Raw genomic sequence first — 19,557 nt, forward strand, 5'->3', positions numbered from 1 at the left:
AGTTGATTGAGACAGTGATCTGGTGATCCAAGCCAAAAAACATCTTTCTCTGTGATTATCTAATTTATTTCCTCTTTGGGGCCATGGAGACTTAAAGCCAGACTTAATCTTTCGATTGCATACCCTGCGGAGCAGTTCATTTTATGAATTTGTGTTTCTGCTGAATTATACAGATTACGTTCCCACTTGGCTACTTGGTCACTAGCTCTCCCTAAACCTTCTGAAATCCATCCATTTCTCTGTTCTCTTACATTCTTTTCCTTCCTGTTATTGCTAAATTCTGAATAATAACTCCGTAGTTTAAGAGCAGAGCTGGATAGACTCATTAGCCAGAGTAAGTATTGGTTGCAATTAGGAAGTTGCATTTAGAATTATCTGGAGATTTAATTCCCTGAAGTAATAGCAGCAACCTAAGAGAAGGCTGGGCCCTGGGGAGGAAGGAAGGAAGCAAACTGATGTGAATTGAAGTTGATGCTAATGAGTATTTGTTGGTTCTAGGCAGTGGCGCTCTACTTGCCCTGTCGCCTTGCTCACTCACTTGGAAGGAGATTCAAAGGGAAGTTTTAATCTGTGTACCATACCTGGGAGTCAGTTCTGAGTTCTGAAAAGGGAAGTAATAGAGAGTTTGGTGCTTTTCTGTTCCTGATGTAAGTGTTTTTCTAAAGAAATTCTGTGTGACTGATAGTTCTTGTTGAAAGTGCTACCACCTTACACTTCATTAACCGTGATAGTATATGTGAAAGAACTCTGAAATTCATGAAGTATTCTTAAAAATGCAAGGTTTTGTTGTTAAAACTATCCTATAAAGTAGGTGCTATTGCTCCAATTTGAGAGGAGCATGACTGTTGACTTGTTCAAGGTCACGCAGCTAAGTGGCCCCTGAGGATCAAGCCCGGTCTTCTGACTCTAGGGCTGGGCCTCGTGCTTTCTACTCAACCATGCTGATACCCATGGAAATAATTTGCTGGACCAAGTGAACCTAACCTGTGGTTCCCTTATGGGTGAATTAATTTAAATCACGAAACTATAATTGAGAGAGACTCAAAGATGAAGGTCTCACTGATTTAAAAAAATTTTGCCCTGTCTCTAAATTAATACATCCCGACTCTTTTCTTTCATGGTTGTGCTGCTCCTGATGGATCTCCAGACCAGCCATACCTCGCCTTGGTCTCCCCACACCTGATGGTAGTTTACTTTCCAGCCTTGCTATGATCTCACATACTCAGCAAAGTGCATGCTGTTGACCCAGAGTGTCTGTGTTTAAATAGCGTCTGTAGAACTTGACCTCACAGTTTTCTCATCTGTAAAATGGGGATGGTCATATACCTACCTCAAAGGATTGTTGTGAGGGTTAAGTTCATTAGTACATGGTAAGTCATCAAAAATATTAGCTACCATTGTCTCTATATAGCTAGAGACATTTGCATGTAGGATTCTGACATTTGTATTTTTCTGAAAGGATTGTTGGTAATCTGGAAAGCATCCGTGAGTAAAGTGTCCAGTGAAATTGATAATAAAATGATGTTGAATATAGTTCATAGATCATTGGCACTCAATAATTTCCAGAATAATCTCTTTCCTTCCTCTCTGACTCACTTCTTATCTCTCATGTGTTCTGCTTTTCCCCTCTCCATCCAAGTCATCTATAATCTTCCCTTCATCTGAGACCTCTATAATTGGTCCATAACTTGAGTATAGCATTTAACACATTGTATTGTAATTTATTTAACTATGTGCCTTCCCCCATAGAATGTTTTCAGTACCTAGCAGAGTGCCAGGGAGGCCAGGAGGATGTTATGAGATTTATGAGTTCTCTGCCTTACTCCCATTTAGGCCTTGTTTTCATCTTCCATCCACACAACCTCAACTGACTCTACACCTTCCAATCCTCTAGGTCTCTCATTTTCTTCTCAGACCTTCTCATTTCACATCATTTCCTTACATGCCCTTTACCTGTATGGTAGACTATAAATGTATTCCTCTGGAGAATAAGAACGAGACAGAGAGAACATGAAGGCCTTCATCAGTGAACAGAGCTCTCTGAGGTTGAGCTGCTGGTTTTAGTTTGGGCCACTGGAGGAATCTTCCTGCCCTTGGCAGAATAACAAGCATCCAGCTTTTACTTCCTATCAGTGGCTTCTGTCTCCTTTCACTCGTTTCATTTCTTTTCTTTTTCAAGCATTGTCTGCAATCACCTTTGATAAACTTTTTTTCCCTTTCTATATGAAACTTATCTTGTATCTCTCCTACACTTTACCCTTCAATCCTGCCTTATTATTTCAAACTCATTTTTTATCTCCAAGATGCACTGGCAAGAAAGAACTCTGGCTTCTTTGTGTGACCTTGAGCAAATTACATGACATCTCTGAATTTGATTCCTTATCTGTGAAATGGATTATAACACTTACCTGCCTCCCTCAGATGGCTGTTACAAGACTCAGATGAGATAATGGGTCAGACAGACATGTATTCAAATAAGTAGAAGAAAGAAGAGAAAGGGTTACTTCCTACGTCATCTCATTGCCTATATCAGTGTGTTTCTCTAAGTATGGACTGTGGGAGCTAGGAAATCTGTACTTTTTCCAGATATTTATTACACACACTGGAGTTGGAAACCCCCAATTGCTCTGTGTTCTTAGTTGCTGTTTTGGGTTTGGTTCAGCTGATTGCCAAATATCCTCTAAATCCCACAGGGCCCTCACCCTCTAGCCTAGCTTAACCTTTTCCTCTCATGCATCCTACCATGTGTCTTGCTAAAGAAGCTGCTTATCCTTGAGTGGTGTCCAGGTGGGTTATGCATTGCTTGCACATATAATGTATTCTGGGTTTTTTTAAAGATTTTATTTTTCCTTTTTCTCCTCAAAGTCCCCAGGTACATAGTTATGTATTTTTAGTTGTGGATCCTTCTAGTTGTGGCACATGGGACGCCGCCTCAGCATGGCCTGCTGAGCAGTGCCGTGTCCGCGCCCAGGATCCGAACCAGCGAAACCCTGGGCCGCCAAAGCGGAGCATGCCAACTTAACTACTCAGCCACGGGGCCAGCCCTACACATATAATGTACTCTTAAAAACATATTTAGGGTATTCTTTTTGAATTTTAGAGCTGTAGAAAGCGAGGAAAGCAAGAATCTTTTTTTTTTCCTTTCCTTTTTCTGTTTCTTAGTAGCTTCCTCAATAAAACACGTTGCAGATTAAGTGTTCAACAGAGGCGGCTGACTGTAGACATGTAAGCGGAGATGTTTTATAAATAAGTTTGTTATAAGTCTGATTTTTTACCAATGGATTTCTATTTAATTTGGACAGAAAAGAACCTGAGTTTAGCAGCACCTGGCACTAATATATATTATATAGACCATTTATAAAAATTTCTCAGAGGGCGTACAGTTAATTTCTTATCTTCAGCCACTAACCGCATTATATTTGTGAGGAATAGAAGGGTTTATAGTTTGTGGGTTTTCCTTCTCCTCCTCAAGTGAGTAAAGTGTGAATGTTTTAACTACTATGAACTGACTTTTGAATATAAAGAAATGTTTCCTTGGTATACATTTGCCTGGTATCCTGAGATACTGTGTCTTCGCACAGTATACATATGTGGTATACTGGGATACTGTGTCTTCATTAAACAAGTAGTTAAGATGTCTTCTCTGTGCTCTAAGTGAGGTTAGAGTAATTAGAATTTTCTGATAATAGAAAATTTAGCATTCTTCAGTGTATATTAGTTTTACAGAACTCCTGAAAGCACTTGTGGAGAAAGGTTAAAGTTAATATTTGGATTTTTATCGAATGAGTTTGAGTCCACCTACAGGCAGTTGGTAGGTCATTAAGACTTTCTATGTTAGAAACTGTATTTCTTAAAAATGTTTACTACCTTCTTAATGCTTTCCAGGAACCAGATCCTGAATTGCCAGTGTCTCAGGTAAAGGTTTAGCTGCAACCTTTAGTTTAGAGAATACTTTAATTACTATTGCTTAGTTGTTGTTATAGATTAGAAAATTCGCTTCCTATCTACTTGTGCTATTATAAAGTTAGCCATATCTACCTGATATTCTCTACCTTCTTATCTTATGTAAACGATTATATTTCTGACTCTTTTGTATCTCTGGGTGGGTAGCCTAGTGGAACTATGCACTCCACTCATTAAGACTTGGAGCTTAAAGAGAAATGACCAGTTTTGACCAAAGGATGAGAAAAATAAAGAAGGAGGCAAGGGGAAGCAGAGGCTTAGAAAGGGAGCCAAGAAGTCAGCAGAGCCACAAGTGTCTGAAAAGGCTGCGGTGGACTGAACAGTGTGTTTTGAGTAACAAGTAGGCTGGCTTTTCTTGGGAAGGTCTTGGCTTTAGAGAGAGGTGCCTGCCACAGTGAGTAAGAAAGGAAGGGATACTGGCCAGACAGCCACGTCTACCAAATCAACTTGGTTAGAGATGTGAGGCGGCCAGAGAGCCCTGCTAATCTGCTAACTGGATAAGACACAGCGAATGAGTGGGGAGGGAGCCCAGGGAGAGGAGGTGTGTTAGGGGGACTCCTGGCTGGTGAAGCGTTTACCCCAAGAGGGTTTCCAGTAAGTCTGGGAATAAGGAGAAGAGATGAGAGAGTGGTAAATCAGAGAGCTTAAATATTGCCAGATACTTGCCCTGCCAAGTGAGAGAGAATTTTAACAGTGGTTTTTAGGTAAATAAACAATTTGAACTTTATATGGGGTTCATATGAGTAATCATCAGGCCTTTTAAAAGAATGCGATATACAAAGTACTCTTATGGAGGCCTGCATAGTATTAAACAAAACTCGGTAAATAGGTTAAAATATAGCACTCTCTGTTCTTTAAAAGGATAACATTTGTCTTTGGAATGTTCATAATCATGTTTTCCAAATTGATAGCTGGTGCAAAACTATTTTTTGCATAATATATGTAGAAGTCATTTTAAAAGGACCTAAATTATAAATAGAGTAAATAATGTGCTTTTTGTTTTCAGTGATTTTGATTTTGATTAAAATTAAATTAAAACATCAATAATTTGCTTTGTTGGTATGCTTTTACAACTGTAAATGGCATTTGGAAGTTTCAAACCAGCACAGGGACTTCATGAAGGACCTGTTTTTAGTATTTGCTGTTCTGTTACTGTGGACCTAATTATCCCCTGGATAGTGATCTAAAAGAATAAAAGGGAACAAGGCTGACTGGATTCTTTTGATCTCACTGTTCACGCTTTTTGCCTTTCCTCTTTTGCACATTTTTACAACTTCAAAATAAATGAGGCTTTACAACTCAATATTTTGTGCCTAAGTTTTCATTTTCGTAGAGTAGGCAGAGTGTCAAATGTTACTGATTCTCATGATGTCTAAATCAGGTTAGACAGACTGTTCTTTTGGTAGCTTTATTCTAATAATAACATAGCAAAATTGTTTCTTACATGCCTTAAACTACTGGCCTTGCATTCTGTATTAAGAGGAGCAGAACGATTTAAACATATTTTACTCGGTCAGTAGAGTTTTAACCTTTTCATATGTTTATTTTCATAACTAAAATGGGATTAACCTCACAGAAGGCAGTACAAGTAAGTCAATATTTTCTCGATGTTAGCTGGCAGATATTTGCCTCAAGAGTAATGTCCTGTAGACTAACTCAGTAGGTGAATGAGGTGGTGTTATGTTTCACACATTAAAAAGGAAATAATTGATGTGATGATTACTCACATAGATTGAGAGGATCTATGCTTTTTTCTTAAAAAAAAGTTTCTAAGCATCTATTATTTTTATTGGTTTCACAGTACTTCCAATACATAGGTATTCAAACAAGTTAAACATATCTGATAAAGCCAAATATTTTTATTCAGATTCAAGGGGCAGTTTGGGATCACTGATTGTGCTTTGATATGCATTTTATTTTAATCACTGATTAGTATTGAACTTTTTTTTTTTAAATTTAAACAAGCAGTGGATTTGAGGGCTGTAAAATGTGCTTGGTTTGCTTCCAAAATAAAATTTTTAATTTTTTTTAAAAAGCCAAAGCCCCATCTGCTATTTTCATTAAAATCCCAAGAATTATTCACATTGCCAAGAGCAGTTCTTTGACTACAGTCTGATGTTTAATCAAGCAATGATATGTGATTTTCAAGGTCATTTTTTGTTAGGACAGAAGGAAAGTCAGGAAGATTAATATTCTCAAATACTTATGAAATTTAAAATTAAATAATGGTTTAAGTAGATTTTATTGTGGATCTTTACATATCAAAAATTTACATCATTATTTCTGCTTCTTAAGAATTAGATTTTAGAAACTGAAACAAATGTAGTTCTATTTATCATTATTGAAAAAATGAATTCTTATGGAATAAAATTTTTAAAAAGATGTTTCTGTTTGGCTTCTGAAGCATTTATTCATTTGGTGGGGAGGGAATAGTGGATTTACTTTCCTAGGTTTTGGTTAGCCTCACAGAAAAACTCTTAATTTTTTGAGAGGTTAGTAGAAGGATGGATGTCAAGAAGCATGATGGATTGGACTATGAGGTAACAGTATGGACATGGAAATAGTTAAAAAAAATGCATAGATAATTAATACCCAGCTATATAAATGATACTATAATAATAAAAACTTGACTTTTAGAAAGTCCATCTAACTGGGACTCCAAATCATGCTTCTGAAGCTTCATTGGCTCCTCCTCATCAGGATAAACATCCATATACCTCCTTGTGGCATACAGGGTCCATTATCTGCTGCTGCCTTTTTCTCTAGCTGCTTCTCTGACTACTCTTGCGTCTGAATCTAATTCTTCACTTATTTTAAACTCTTGGAGTTTTGAAATGTGCCGTGAGCCCTCAAGCTGTGCTGCTTTTGCCCTGTTGTTAGCTTTACCTGGCATGTGCTTTCCTGTCTTGGCCACTGAGCCACACTCTTCTCTTCTACCCTTCCTTCCGGCCTGAGGCAGCTGGGTGCCTTTCTCTGTCCTCTGATAGTGTGCTCCAGGTGTTTGTTTTTACACCTTGCCTGTAACACTGAAACACTATTATGAGCTAGAAACTTGGGTTGTGGCTGAGTCGTCTCTATTCCCAGGACCTGGCACACAGTAGGTGCTCCCTAGTAATATGGGGATGAACCAGCGGAGCCCACATCCTGCTTTACTATTTCTGTGGGAAAGGCTACAGTCCTTCTTCCTGTCCACTGGAGAGTGCTGAGCAAAGAATGCCCTTTTGAAAAATTAAAGCCATCAGATACTCCTTGGAGGGCATTATGAACTGAGGGAACTTCAGATAGATCAGGATTACTTATTTCCATCTTTGAAGTTAAATTAAACCGTTAGTCCAAGCCAGTGATGACTTCGCTGACCCCTGAGAATGGTTATATAGATCTGGCAACTTTCCTGATCTTTTATGAGTGAAAATCTCACATTGTTTCTACATTTTGGTGGCTCCCGCAGTTAGATGCAGTTCCAATTGGAGTTGATTTTTTTACAAACAAATTAGTTCTTGAATTCGTATTCTGCTCACTCAATTGTGTTAAATTTACACATAACATTTGAAACATTCATTCTAAATTGTCCGATAAGAATCCAGTAAACCTCAACCAGAAAAGTACAAGCCAAAAAACTAATCATCTAACCAAATGTAATTTCACTTGAAGAAGCTAAATATATTGTGAAAACAGCCTTCTTTAATCCCAGTAAAATGAAAGCATGAAGATTTTCTCTTCTTTAAAAAAATCTTTGTTTATGCATCCCAATTAATTTAGCCCACAAAAAGATCTCTATTTTCTAATTCCTTTAAAACTATTTTCCACACCACACACTTGTCACTATCATGCACTGCTTTGCCGTGTCCTTTAATCCGATAGGTGATGTGTTCAGGAAATTAGGATCCATGTTTTAATCTCCTCGTATCTCCTTTGCAGAACCTAGCCCAATGCTATGTTATTAGGAGGTGCTCAATTAATATGGACTGGCTGAATGGATTCATCTTGAGTTCTTTACGTGAGCACTTTTTGGGCCTCGTGTGGCTCCCATCAGCTCCTCTCTCAGTCCCTTTGCCTTCATTCAGCCTGCTTCTCAGGCAGATCCCTAGTGTGGTGAGCCCTAACCCCTCCCAAGGTTCTCTTGCTGCCGCTTCCTCTATGCTATAGAGTTAGTTCTATGCTGCTGCCTCAAGAGTTGCCTTCTCCTCGAATTCTCCATGGGACATGGAGCTTTGTTGTTCTCTGCTTCTATTCTGTAGTGAAGCAGAAAGGTAAACATTTCTGATAAAGCAATTTTAAATGTTTAACAAAATAATTGTGCACAACTTTACATCTCATTTCTCAAGGTAAAGCAAAGCTGATAAATTATTTTCCAGATTCCTTAATTACCTTTTCCATTTTTTCCGCCTACTTTCTAGCAGTTTTTTACTGGCTAGATCACAAAGCAACCAAGATCGTGTTGATTAGTTATTGGGAATTGGGAGAAATTGATTTTAGTTCAAGTCAACATTTTTGGAATACCTGTTGTGTACAAAAACCATAGGTTTTATGGAAAATGCAAAAGTGAATGAGGTAAATAAAAAAGCTTGTGTTCTGGAGAAGGGAGGGCTAAACACATGCCCAGATAATTGCAGTGTTTGTCAAATATGGTAAGTACATAACAAGAAAAGTATAAAGAGAGTGTTCTGTGAGAAAGACAAGAGGGAAGTAGGTTTAGAGTTAAAAGATCAAGAAAGTCTTCGTGAAGGACTCAGCCCTGAAGGAGGAAGGCAGAAAGAGCACTGTGGTTGTAGCTTTATTCATTTGTTTTCAAATTATTATTCTAGTAAAATTTTCTCTGAAGATCTTCTTTTACGTATAAAAAAAGGCCTGTTAGAAGACTACCAGGTAATTACCACACTTTTATTTACTAGGTAGTTGATATATTGGTTGTTTCTTGATTAATAATGACCTTGCCTTCCTGTATTAGTTTCTTGACATAGCCCTTTAAATTAGTATAATGCATTAGGTGATAGACATGCTTAATAAAAAATCAGATAATAAATGATGGCTAGCTTCTGTAGGCTATACAGTACTTCTAATGCTATTTAATATATGCTTTATTTTATCCATGCTTTTTAGGCAGTTTGGATTTTAAAGGCACGAGCACTAACTGAAATGGTATACGTAGATGAAATTGATGTAAATCAGGAAGGAATTGCAGAAATGATGCTGGATGAAAATGCTATTGCTCAAGTTCCACGTGAGTATTGGTTTTTTAGTTAAGTAAGTGAAATGCCATTAGGAGGAGAAATGCTTTATATATATAAAATAAACACAGGACATCATATACATGAAACATGTATATACATGAGAAAAAATTATCTCAAGTAAGTTGTCTCTATTCTGCCTTATAGTACAAAGGCTTTCTTTCCACAATTCAGTTACATTATCTTAAACTTGAAGTGTGAGATTGATGTATAACAATTTTTCAATAAAAGCTATATTATGCATTTTTAAATATTTTGTAAAATGCATTCTATCTGAACTGCTTATCTACTATATCGGGAGATTGTGTATCTGAGAGCCTAAACACAAGAAGCATCCAAACAACAAAAGTATTCTAAAAGGATTTTTTAAAAAAAAAGTGATCATTTTTAGAAACATCACTTCCTTGTAAGAATTGAAGATGATTTGCTCTAATGCATGATGTAAGGTAAAAGCTTCCAATGAAAATTGAGAAAAAAAATATGTCTCCGGTTAAAATGTCTTTTTCCCCATCATTTGCTCTTTTGGAGTTAAAATATCTAAATTCTAGATATTGTGTGTAAATGATCTTTTATTGAGAGAAGTGTGTATGAAAAATAAACTATGAATATAGAGCCATCATTTTGATGCTTTGGAGCTTTGGGGCCTGCTAGTCTTTTTTTTTTAAATTTTTTGAGAGGAAGATTAGCCCTGAGCTAACATCTCCCGCCAATCTTCCTCTTTTTGCTGAGGAAGATTGGCCCTGAGCTAACATCTGTGCCCATCTTCCTCTATTTTATACATGGGACACCTGCCACAGCATGGCTTGATGACTCGTGCTAGGTCTGCGCCCAGGATCTGAACCGGTGAACCCGGGGCCGCCAAAGCAGAGTGCATGAACTTAAATGCTACACCACCAGCCTGGCCCCCTTTTTTTTAATTGAGGAATTGACATATAACATTTTATCAGTTTCAGGTGTACAACATAATGATTCAGTATTTGTATATATTGCAAAATGATCACTACATCCGTCTAGTTAACAACCATCACCACACATAGTTAGAAAATTTTTTTTCTTGTGATCAGTGCTTTTAAGATCTACTCCCTTAGCAACTTTCGAATATGCAACACAGTATTATCAACTATAGTCACCATGCTGTATAGTACATACCCAGGACTTATTTATTTTATAACTGGAAATTTGTACCTTTTGAACTCCTTCACCCATTTCACCCCATCTCTATCCCCCTACCTCTGGCAACCACCAATCTGTTCTCTGTATCTATGAGCTTGGTGGTGGTGATTGTTTTTTTTTAGATTCCACATGTAAGTGAGATTATACAGTATTTGTTTTTCTCTGTCTGATTTATTTCATTTAGCATAATGCCCTGGAGGTCTATTCATGTTGTCACAGATGGCAAGATTTCATTCTTTTTTATAGCTGTGTAATATTCGATTATGTATATCTACATCACATTTTCTTTATCCATTCATCCATCGATGGACACTTATGTTGTTTCCATGTCTTGGGTATTGTAAATAATGCTGCAATGAACATGGAGGTGCACATATATTTTTCATTTTCTCTGGATAAATTGGAGCTTGCTAGTCTTGGGTTTGAATCCCAGCTCTACTAATAGGTTGACTTGTCTGCTTAACTCTCTGTGCCTTTGCTAAATGGCTTAATGATACCTACCATAGAGACTTAGTGTGAAGATTAAATGTGGTGACATAAAGTAACCTGATAGTTGCTCAATAAATATTAGTCTCAAACAGATTTCCCATTTATAAAATGTATTTCCTGTTATTAATATCTTTCCCACTAGGCCAGCACATTCTGAAAATTAGCTGACAGTTTTTACAGGTGAATAAATAATAGATAAATTGAATTTGCTGTCTCATCTCATAGGCCCTGGAACATCTTTGAAACTCCCTGGAACTAATCAGATGGGAGGGCCCAGCCCAGCTGTCAGGTATGCACTTCTATTTCATACCATCTGCTACTAAGTATTGGCCAGACTGATCTTCTTTGTATTTTAACAATTTACAATCTTCACAGGCCAGTCACTCAAACTGGGAGACCCATTACAGGTTTCCTTAGACCCAGCACACAGAGTGGAAGGCCGGGCACTATGGAGCAGGCCATCAGAACACCCAGAACCGCCTACACAGCTCGCCCCATCACCAGCTCATCTGGCAGATTCGTCAGGCTGGGAACGGTAAATTCTCAGCTTTATTGTGGCCTTTTGTTACCGACGTGAACTTTATGTTTGTTACATCGTTTTTCACTATTGTTATCGTGGAGAATTACGTGGAAGAGTTTTGAGAGTGATTTTTTTTTTTTTTTACTTATGTTGCCTCTATAATTTTTATGCACATTAAACTCAATTTATGTTTCAAGAGAGTTTCAGATTTCTCATTCTATCATTTTTCCCCATAGGCTTCCATGCTTACAAGTCCTGATGGACCTTTCATAAATTTATCTAGACTGAATTTAACAAAATATGCCCAGAAACCTAAATTGGCAAAGGTATGTACTTAAAATTATTTTATGTTATGCAGTAACGTTAGAAGTATTATCATAATGACATTGTAGAGATTGGATAAAAATTTGTGAAGGGAGAGGCCATGTGTTGATTGAAATGAAAATGTTTAATTACTCTAATATGTAATATTTTTCTTAGTCTTGATTTAAGGAAAGACAATCAGAATCAAGCATATATACTATTTTTATAGAAAGTTCTTTTTATCCTGGTAAAGAGCAGTAATATATATCAAAAAAAAGCAGATATACAGCAGCATCTTTGGGGAATAATGCTTAAGAGGTCATCTGTATGTGTGTGTATTTTTTTTTCTCTTCCAGCTTCAACTATTCTCAGAAAAGTAATTTTCTATCCTTGTAGGATTTCAGGTTGTCAAAAAGAAGATAAAAAATATGTACTCCTTCTAATTAGTCATTAATCAGGCATCACAATAAGGGTTACTCAAGCCAGACAACGGCAAGCCAATTAGTAATTCTAACTGCTCAAAGATTAAGTGCACCTTTAAATTAAAGAAAAAGTGAGAGAGAGAGAGAGTAGTGTGTGTGTGAGAGAGAGTAGTATGTGTGTGTGTGAGAGAGAGTCGTGTGTGTGTGTGTGTGAGAGAGAGAGAGAGAGAGAAAGAGACTGAGAGAGAGAGAGAAAGGAGGGTTTTCATGACCTTTCCAGTATAAAAAACTAAGGTGAGCGTGGAATAATTCAGAACCAGGAGCACTTATCTTCTGGAAACTGGTTTAAGCTTAGCTCAGGTTTTTAGTTGTAATTTCTGTGAATTTTGTGCGTGAGTGAACTCATTCCTAATCTTACTTCTAATGGCATTTAACATATTTACTAAATATTAAACACTCTAGGGAAAATAAAAATGGAGTCTAGCCATACAGACTTGAAGTTTAAATCAGAAAAAGAAATGCCAGTTGGTAGACAGGGAATCAGACTGTAATAATGCTGAAGATTTTTTTTTTTTAAATTTCTTATGACAGCAATCCAGTCAACTTGATTTAGCAGAATCATAAAGCTTTACTTATTTCTTTTTCCTTTATGAGAGTGGAGTCTGAAAAACAATTTATTTGGAATATCTGGTTCCCTACCTTTTAGGCCATTTACTTGGGGTGACTGGATGGCTAGTTCATACCATTGCTATTTTCTAACCAGGAGTGTAGTCAGTGGAGGTATTTTCCTCAACTAAATTAAGATACTTCCAGGACAGACCTGTTCTATGTTACCAGATTTAGACTGAACTAGATTTTGTGCTTTTTTGGAATGTTGTAGAAATAATGCCAGGTTTTTCTGTCTTTGGTTCCCAACTTGCTTTGAGTCATCAAGACTCATTTCTAATATTGGCATTTTGCTTAGGGTGTTTTTGGTGACTCCTTGACACTGTCTTGGGTATTGTAACATTCTTTTCCTGAGAACAGTAGTACCAGCTGCACTCCCAACTTTTTTTCTTCGTATTTGAACAAATGAGAGTTTGCTGGAGTTTTTAAAAAGGGTCTTGTCCTGATTTCTTTTTTATTTTTTGGTTTTCTCCAAGTCTTTTCTGTTAATAACCTTGATATCTTCCAGGAGCACTAGCCTCTTTGCAAGTGTAAAATAATGTTATTATGGACAAATGTAATAGCACCAAAAGGTAATCCAGTAAGTGCTTGCTTATCCAGATGAGTTGGGTGAAGTGTAAAGTAGGTGGTTTCCAGCCACGGCTGCACATTAGAGCCATGTGCACATTAAGCAAGAAATACCCCACTTTAGGCTTAAAATCTACTTTGTTTCAGAAGGAACTTACAGATTTTCTCATATCTAAAGTGTCCTTATTAATATCACAATCACTGTGTAATATATGTAGAGTGTCTAGAAAATGGGCTGACTCTGTTTTACAACAATCCTAAACTTGGTCTTTTCATTTGTCTCTTTCTAATAAAATAATGTGAATAACGTGAAAAAAATTGTTCCATTATTTAAACTTTCCAGCTTATATTCTGTAAAAACAGGAATCACTTGTAAATAACCCTGTTTTAAAATGGGTGATTGTAACGAATGATGGATAGACCCTTTATTTATAAACCCCAGACACTGTAGAGTACCTTGTTATTTTGGTTCAATCCAGCTGCTGTCAAAATGGCCTTTGAATTTTGATATGACAATAGAGTGCTTTTGTTCAAATAAAATCTAATGTATTTTTGGCTTTTTTCTTCATAGGCTTTGTTTGAGTATATCTTTCATCATGAAAATGATGTTAAGACTGTAAGTTTTGAATTCATGCTATTTTCTTTTATTATGATTTTTCTGACTCCAGTTATTTAGATTCTGAAATGTTCTATTTCTCACCTCATAAACAGATGAAATTATTAAAGATTGGAGGATTACTAATACTTTCAAATCCGCTGTCGGTTTCAGTAGGAAAATTTGTGTAAATATAGAAGTGGTAAGAACTGTGCCTGGTCCATAGAATATGAAGATCTTTATTAAAGGGCAAGATATAGATAATTGAGAATACTGCATAATGTGTTTATATCAAAGTTTATTTTTTATACTCATAGTTAGCATTGTTTATCTGTTTTTTTCTTTAGTCCATATACTGTATTATAGATTTACTAATACATGTATTTCTAGTTTCTTTGTAGTGTGCCCTCTCTCTGCCCTTTAACATTTTATGATAGAAAATTTCAAATATGTAAAAGTAGAGAGAATAGTATAATGAGCTCATATCACCCATCACCCAGCTTCCACAATCATCAGTCATCTTGGTAGCCTCTTAACAGAGAATTTTGATATTATATGCACATGACTTCTCCGTTTGTTTCAATTTTTATATGCTAATATGCAAATGAGCAATAATTTCACAAATTTTGTCAAATTGAATGTAGTTAATTCTGCAGTGTCTAGAGATAGTATTCTCCCTCCTTTTTTTATTAGTTCAGGGAAAAAAACTTTATATCCATATGTTAAGTATTCAGGAAAATAAAAATGGTTTCCTCAGTTGTGTTTTCTGTGTGTCAACCACTATGCTATGTACTAGAAAAACTAATAAAAATGTGATATTTTTTCCTGTCTCTACAAACCATGCAATTTAGCTGAGGAAGTAAAATTGACATAATGAAACAATTAAAAGATAATTGCCAAACTGTGAAATTGCTACCAAATAGCAAAGGGAAAAATCAGAAGGGGTAATGTTAGTAAAGATTCATAAAATAAGTAGGCTATTTTGGAAAAGAGGGAAAATAAATGTAAAGAAAGGATAAAAACATGAACAAGGTATGGAATGAGAAATAAATAGGCTGTATCCTTAAAAATGGGAGTATCAAAGAGACCTTTTAAAGAAAGTGACAGAACCTGATGATAGATTTGATATGGAGAACAAAGGAAAAACACAGGTCAAGTCAGCCTCCTAAAGATGCTATGAGAGAAATAGTTGTTTTTTTCTAACAGAAATAGGATAATTAGGGAAGGAAGTCAGTTTGTAATGAAGCTGAATAATTCACTTGAAGGCATTTTGAGTGTGCAATTGTGAAAGGCTATCCAAGTGGAGATACCACTGCATGTGTTGCAAGATGTGGCACTAAGTGTAGGTGAGAACCTGGACCAGATGTACAGAATATGAGAGTTATCTATGATGAAGTGTTAGTGCACGTGGCCATGTAGGGGAAAGAGGAAACTAAGGTTGGGGCAACTGAGAAATCATGTGCATTTCTGTAAATAGCAGTCAGTACTTGCCATTTTCACTGAATATAAAGCTGATCAAAGGCCCTCAGTGTGATATGTAAAATCGTATAGTCATACTGTCATTAAAAAGAAACATCCAAATACCATTCCATTTCTTAAATGAGTAAATCTCTAAAATTACTGGGGTATTATAAAGTTATATCTTGATTTTTTGAAGATTAATTCATTTATTGAAGAGGCATTTATTCTTTCGTCCAAAATTTTTTGAGCCACTGCAGTGTGCCAGGGACTGGCCTAGATCCTGAGATTACAGAGAGAAGCAAGCAGACAAAACGTCTGCTCTTTCGGAGATTATATTCCGGTTGGGCAAGGAATAGAGACAATTAGCAAATTTAAAAATAAATGACATATCGTGGGATAATAAGTACTATGAAAGCAGAAAGGCAGGTAAAGGAGTAGATAATGACATGGGGAAAGATGCTATTTTGGAGGGGGTGGGAGATGGTCAGTGAAATCCACTCTGAAAAGATGTTTAAACAGAGACCTGAATGAAGGGAGATGAACCATATAGTTAGGTGTAGGAAGAGCACGTAAGTCAGAGAGAACTTTAACTGCAGAGGCCCTGAGTAGAAGCATGCTTGGATTGTTTAAGGACAGTAAGGAGGCCAGTGTGTCTGGAGTGAGGTCTGTGAGGGGGAAGAGTTGTAGGCGATGAATTCGGAAAGTAGATCATAATGCTGGTAGGTTGTGATAGTGTCCTTATTAATTGATTCGTTTTGAGGACGTCACTCTGCATCTTGGCATCTACGTAATGTTGTTGAGAAATAGGAACTACATTGAAAAAAATAGGATTTATTCTCTGCACTAACTGAACTTAATATTTTAAAGGTTTTAAGGATACCCGACTTTAACCTTTATATTTTATGTATTAGAGAATGCTTTCACAGTTCTTCATATACATTGATTTTAAATCTTAAATAGAGCAGTGACTTTAAATGTTTTATTTAAGCAGCAAAACCTTTTTCTTTAAATGAAATCTTACCCAGACCCTAATAGGTAAAAGAGACGAAAGTGGAGCTGCTTGAGTTAAAGCAGAAGTAATGGATTAAGAACACACCCACTGGACCTCCTCCTTGCTCCTCCCACCTCATGTGATCCTGCCCCTCAAATCTTAGGACTGTTGGGCAGTTCCTACATCAGGCTGTTTCTGAATTACCTGGGGAATTTTAAAATAATGGGTTTCTGGAACTATGCTCGGCTCCCTGAACCCAGAATCCCCAGTGGTACGTCTGGTAAATCTGTTGTTAATAAAAGCTCCACAGGTAATGCTAATTTTCAGCGGGGATTGGGAACTACGACTGTAGAATATAGTTTGAAAACCAGTGATTAATAGAAGGCTGTAGTGCCAGGCCTTCTGATGTGGGAAAGTAGAGCTGGGGAGCAGTAACAAGACTTGAAGGGCGGAGCTCCCTCTAACAAACTAACACACAAGAGGAGGTCTGTGTCCTGGCTCAGTGAAAGAAATCAACAAGTTAAGAGAAAAGGCACAACAAAAATGACTCTCAGATATGTCTCAGTAACAAGGAAGCGATACAAACTACTGTTGAGAACTGGAGACCCCCTTTATAAACTTTATATTTTTATTCTTAGGAACAGTGGAAGAGTCTTAATATACTAGGAACAAGCAACGTTGAACACAATTTTTGATTCTTTTTGAAATAGATCCTAAGACTCCATTAAACAATACTGTTCAGAAAATTTGTTTAGACTTTCTTTTATGCATTTGATCATTGAAGAATTTTACAAATTTAACCTAGCAAACAATAGAATATTTCACAGATTTGGTTGGATTTATGAAGCAATTACAAAAGAAAAAGACTTAGTGACTCATATAGATCACTATACTATAGTGAACCCAGACAAAACCGAAAGTGAAATGACAATGGAAGAGTGAAATATGTACATCAAGCATGATTTAAAAATTGTAGTGTCTGTCACATATAAAAAGCTTATCTGAATTTGTTAGAAAATATTTTTTGGAAATGGAAATGACCCAAATAACAGACAGTTTGCATTAGAGAAAATGCCAGTAAACAAGCATAATAGAGATGTACTTTCTCACTCACAACAAAAATGTAAATTAAAGAAATTTTGGATCTGCAATTTTACCTTTATGAAATTTGAAAAAAAAAAAATACTGAGGGAGAATGGAGTATGTTGTTATACTCATATATTATAGATGATATTTTAAATGGTATAATAATTTGGAAAACATGATAATGTATAGCAGGTAGCTATAAAGATGTTTATTCAATTTGTTTCTGTAATTTCGCTTCTCAAGAAATTTCATGAAAAAATTAAGTGCTATATTTGCAAAGGTATTTATCGTAACATTAGTTGGAGTAGCAAATAAACTTGAAAAACAACCTAAATGTTCAAATGATGGAAGACAAGTTTAGTAAATTGCTTGATGGAATTTTATGCAGCCATTAAAAATCATAATTATAAGTAGGCAGAAACATGAAGTGTTTATTTTATAATGTTTAGACAACAAAGTATACCATTTAGAATGTTAGATAGAATTATAACTCTAAAAAGATAAAAGATACGTTTATGACAGATACTAGAAAGTAATACCTAAAAATGAAAAAATAATATTACGAGATTGAGATGTATTTATTTTATAAATATTTCTTTAATACCTGCATTGTGCTGGCAGCTTGAATTACAACAGTAAAGAAGCTATAATCCATGGTACTAATGGAGATTATCTAATTTTACCTTTCCCCCCTCCAAATTTTCAATAATATTATAGCAGCTTCTCATTTATAAATTTAGCTATAAATTAGGGGTAATAAGAACTTAAGATGCTTGTAATTGTATCCTGCTTGTTATTTCCATCTGCTTACCCCTAATACATGTTCACTATTTTATAGAACATGAAATTAAGCAGTTTGTTTTGTTTTTATTTAGTGAAAAGCACAAATTGTTGGTTCGTCTGTTTTCCTTTTTGTTCGTTAGTTTTTTGATTGACTTATTAATTGATTGAGTTATTCTTTAAACAAATAATTATTGAGTGCCTATATATTGGAACTATTATGGGTGCTAGGAGTCCTGGGTAGAACAGATACCCTCTGTCTGTTTTCTTACTCTGTTATGGGCTTGCCACATTATAGTTCTGTTATGGATCAGATTGTTCCATTAAAATGTCATTTTAGATTTTACCACAAGTGTTATTTTCTGAATGGAAGAGGATTTAGATAATGAGCACAAAGCATGTATTTTTATACCTTTTGTATGTTTTTCAACTTTGGCTGGGAAAAGAAAAGAGAATTCTGTTTTTTAACATACTGAAGAAATCAGACATGCTTTTATACTAGTTACTTTGGGTGGCTCCCAAATTTCTTCATAAATAAACTATTTCATGCAAATATAGGGAAAATTATAGACAAATATAGAGAATACTGTGAAGTGGGCTTTAAATGTTAAGAAAGACTAAATTGATCTTCCATGGAAAACAGTATTTCTGTCTTTGAGTTCTTAATACTTTTTCTATTTGTGGAAGGGCAATATTGACAAAACTAAAGTGGCATGTGGGTTGGTGGTTCTGTATTTGTCTATAAGCAAATATGGAGTATACTGTAGATAACTATAGAGAGTACTATGAAGTGGTATTTAATTGTTAAAAAAAGTAAAATCGATCTATGGAAAACTGTATTTTTGCCTTTGAATTCTTGATAACTCCCCCCCCATTCCCTTTTTGGGGCAATATTGGCAGTATTGGCAAAACTGAAGTGGTGTGTGGGTTGGTGATTCTAGAATCTTTATTTCCTTATGCTTTTTAATTTCATCATCCTGAAGCTGTTGCTGCTATGACAGTTGAAAGGATGACTCTTTTCTTGAACTTCAGTGGTTGGAGCACTATTAGGAAATTCACTGAGATGCCCAGTCGATGTATTCACAAACATTCCATTGTCTAGATCTGCTAAGGTTCTCTCTCCTTATGGGCTTTTATGAACTCAGGCCTTTTATGACATTCTAGGCCTTTATTAATATCTAGATATCAAATTGATTAAATTATTCAAAAATCCTTAAATATAAGTATATAGTCATTTATTTTAGAAAATTGGGAAAGACTTTAAAGAAATATAGATCTCTTGTCACCACTTTAAAGTTTTAAATGTTAATAGC

At 35.8% G+C, this 19,557-nt stretch overlaps 1 protein-coding gene across 4 annotated transcripts in view; it reads left to right on the plus strand.

Annotated features, from left to right (window-relative positions):
• Positions 1-19,557, plus strand: part of TTC8 (tetratricopeptide repeat domain 8) — a 49,671-nt gene that overhangs the window by 5,491 nt on the left and 24,623 nt on the right. For 2 of the 4 annotated variants that reach the window (XM_070514175.1, XM_070514174.1), the window contains exons 2-7: positions 3,886-3,915; positions 9,064-9,184; positions 11,079-11,142; positions 11,229-11,388; positions 11,610-11,699; positions 13,903-13,947. In XM_070514175.1, coding sequence (XP_070370276.1) covers positions 3,886-3,915; positions 9,064-9,184; positions 11,079-11,142; positions 11,229-11,388; positions 11,610-11,699; positions 13,903-13,947 — 510 coding nt within the window. The remainder of the gene's footprint in view (positions 1-3,885; positions 3,916-9,063; positions 9,185-11,078; positions 11,143-11,228; positions 11,389-11,609; positions 11,700-13,902; positions 13,948-19,557) is intronic. The other 2 variants (XM_070514176.1, XM_014845873.3) reach the window with 1 other exon arrangement.

The sequence above is a fragment of the Equus asinus genome, chromosome 7 (genome assembly GCF_041296235.1).
Source record: "Equus asinus isolate D_3611 breed Donkey chromosome 7, EquAss-T2T_v2, whole genome shotgun sequence".
NCBI lineage: Eukaryota > Metazoa > Chordata > Mammalia > Perissodactyla > Equidae > Equus > Equus asinus.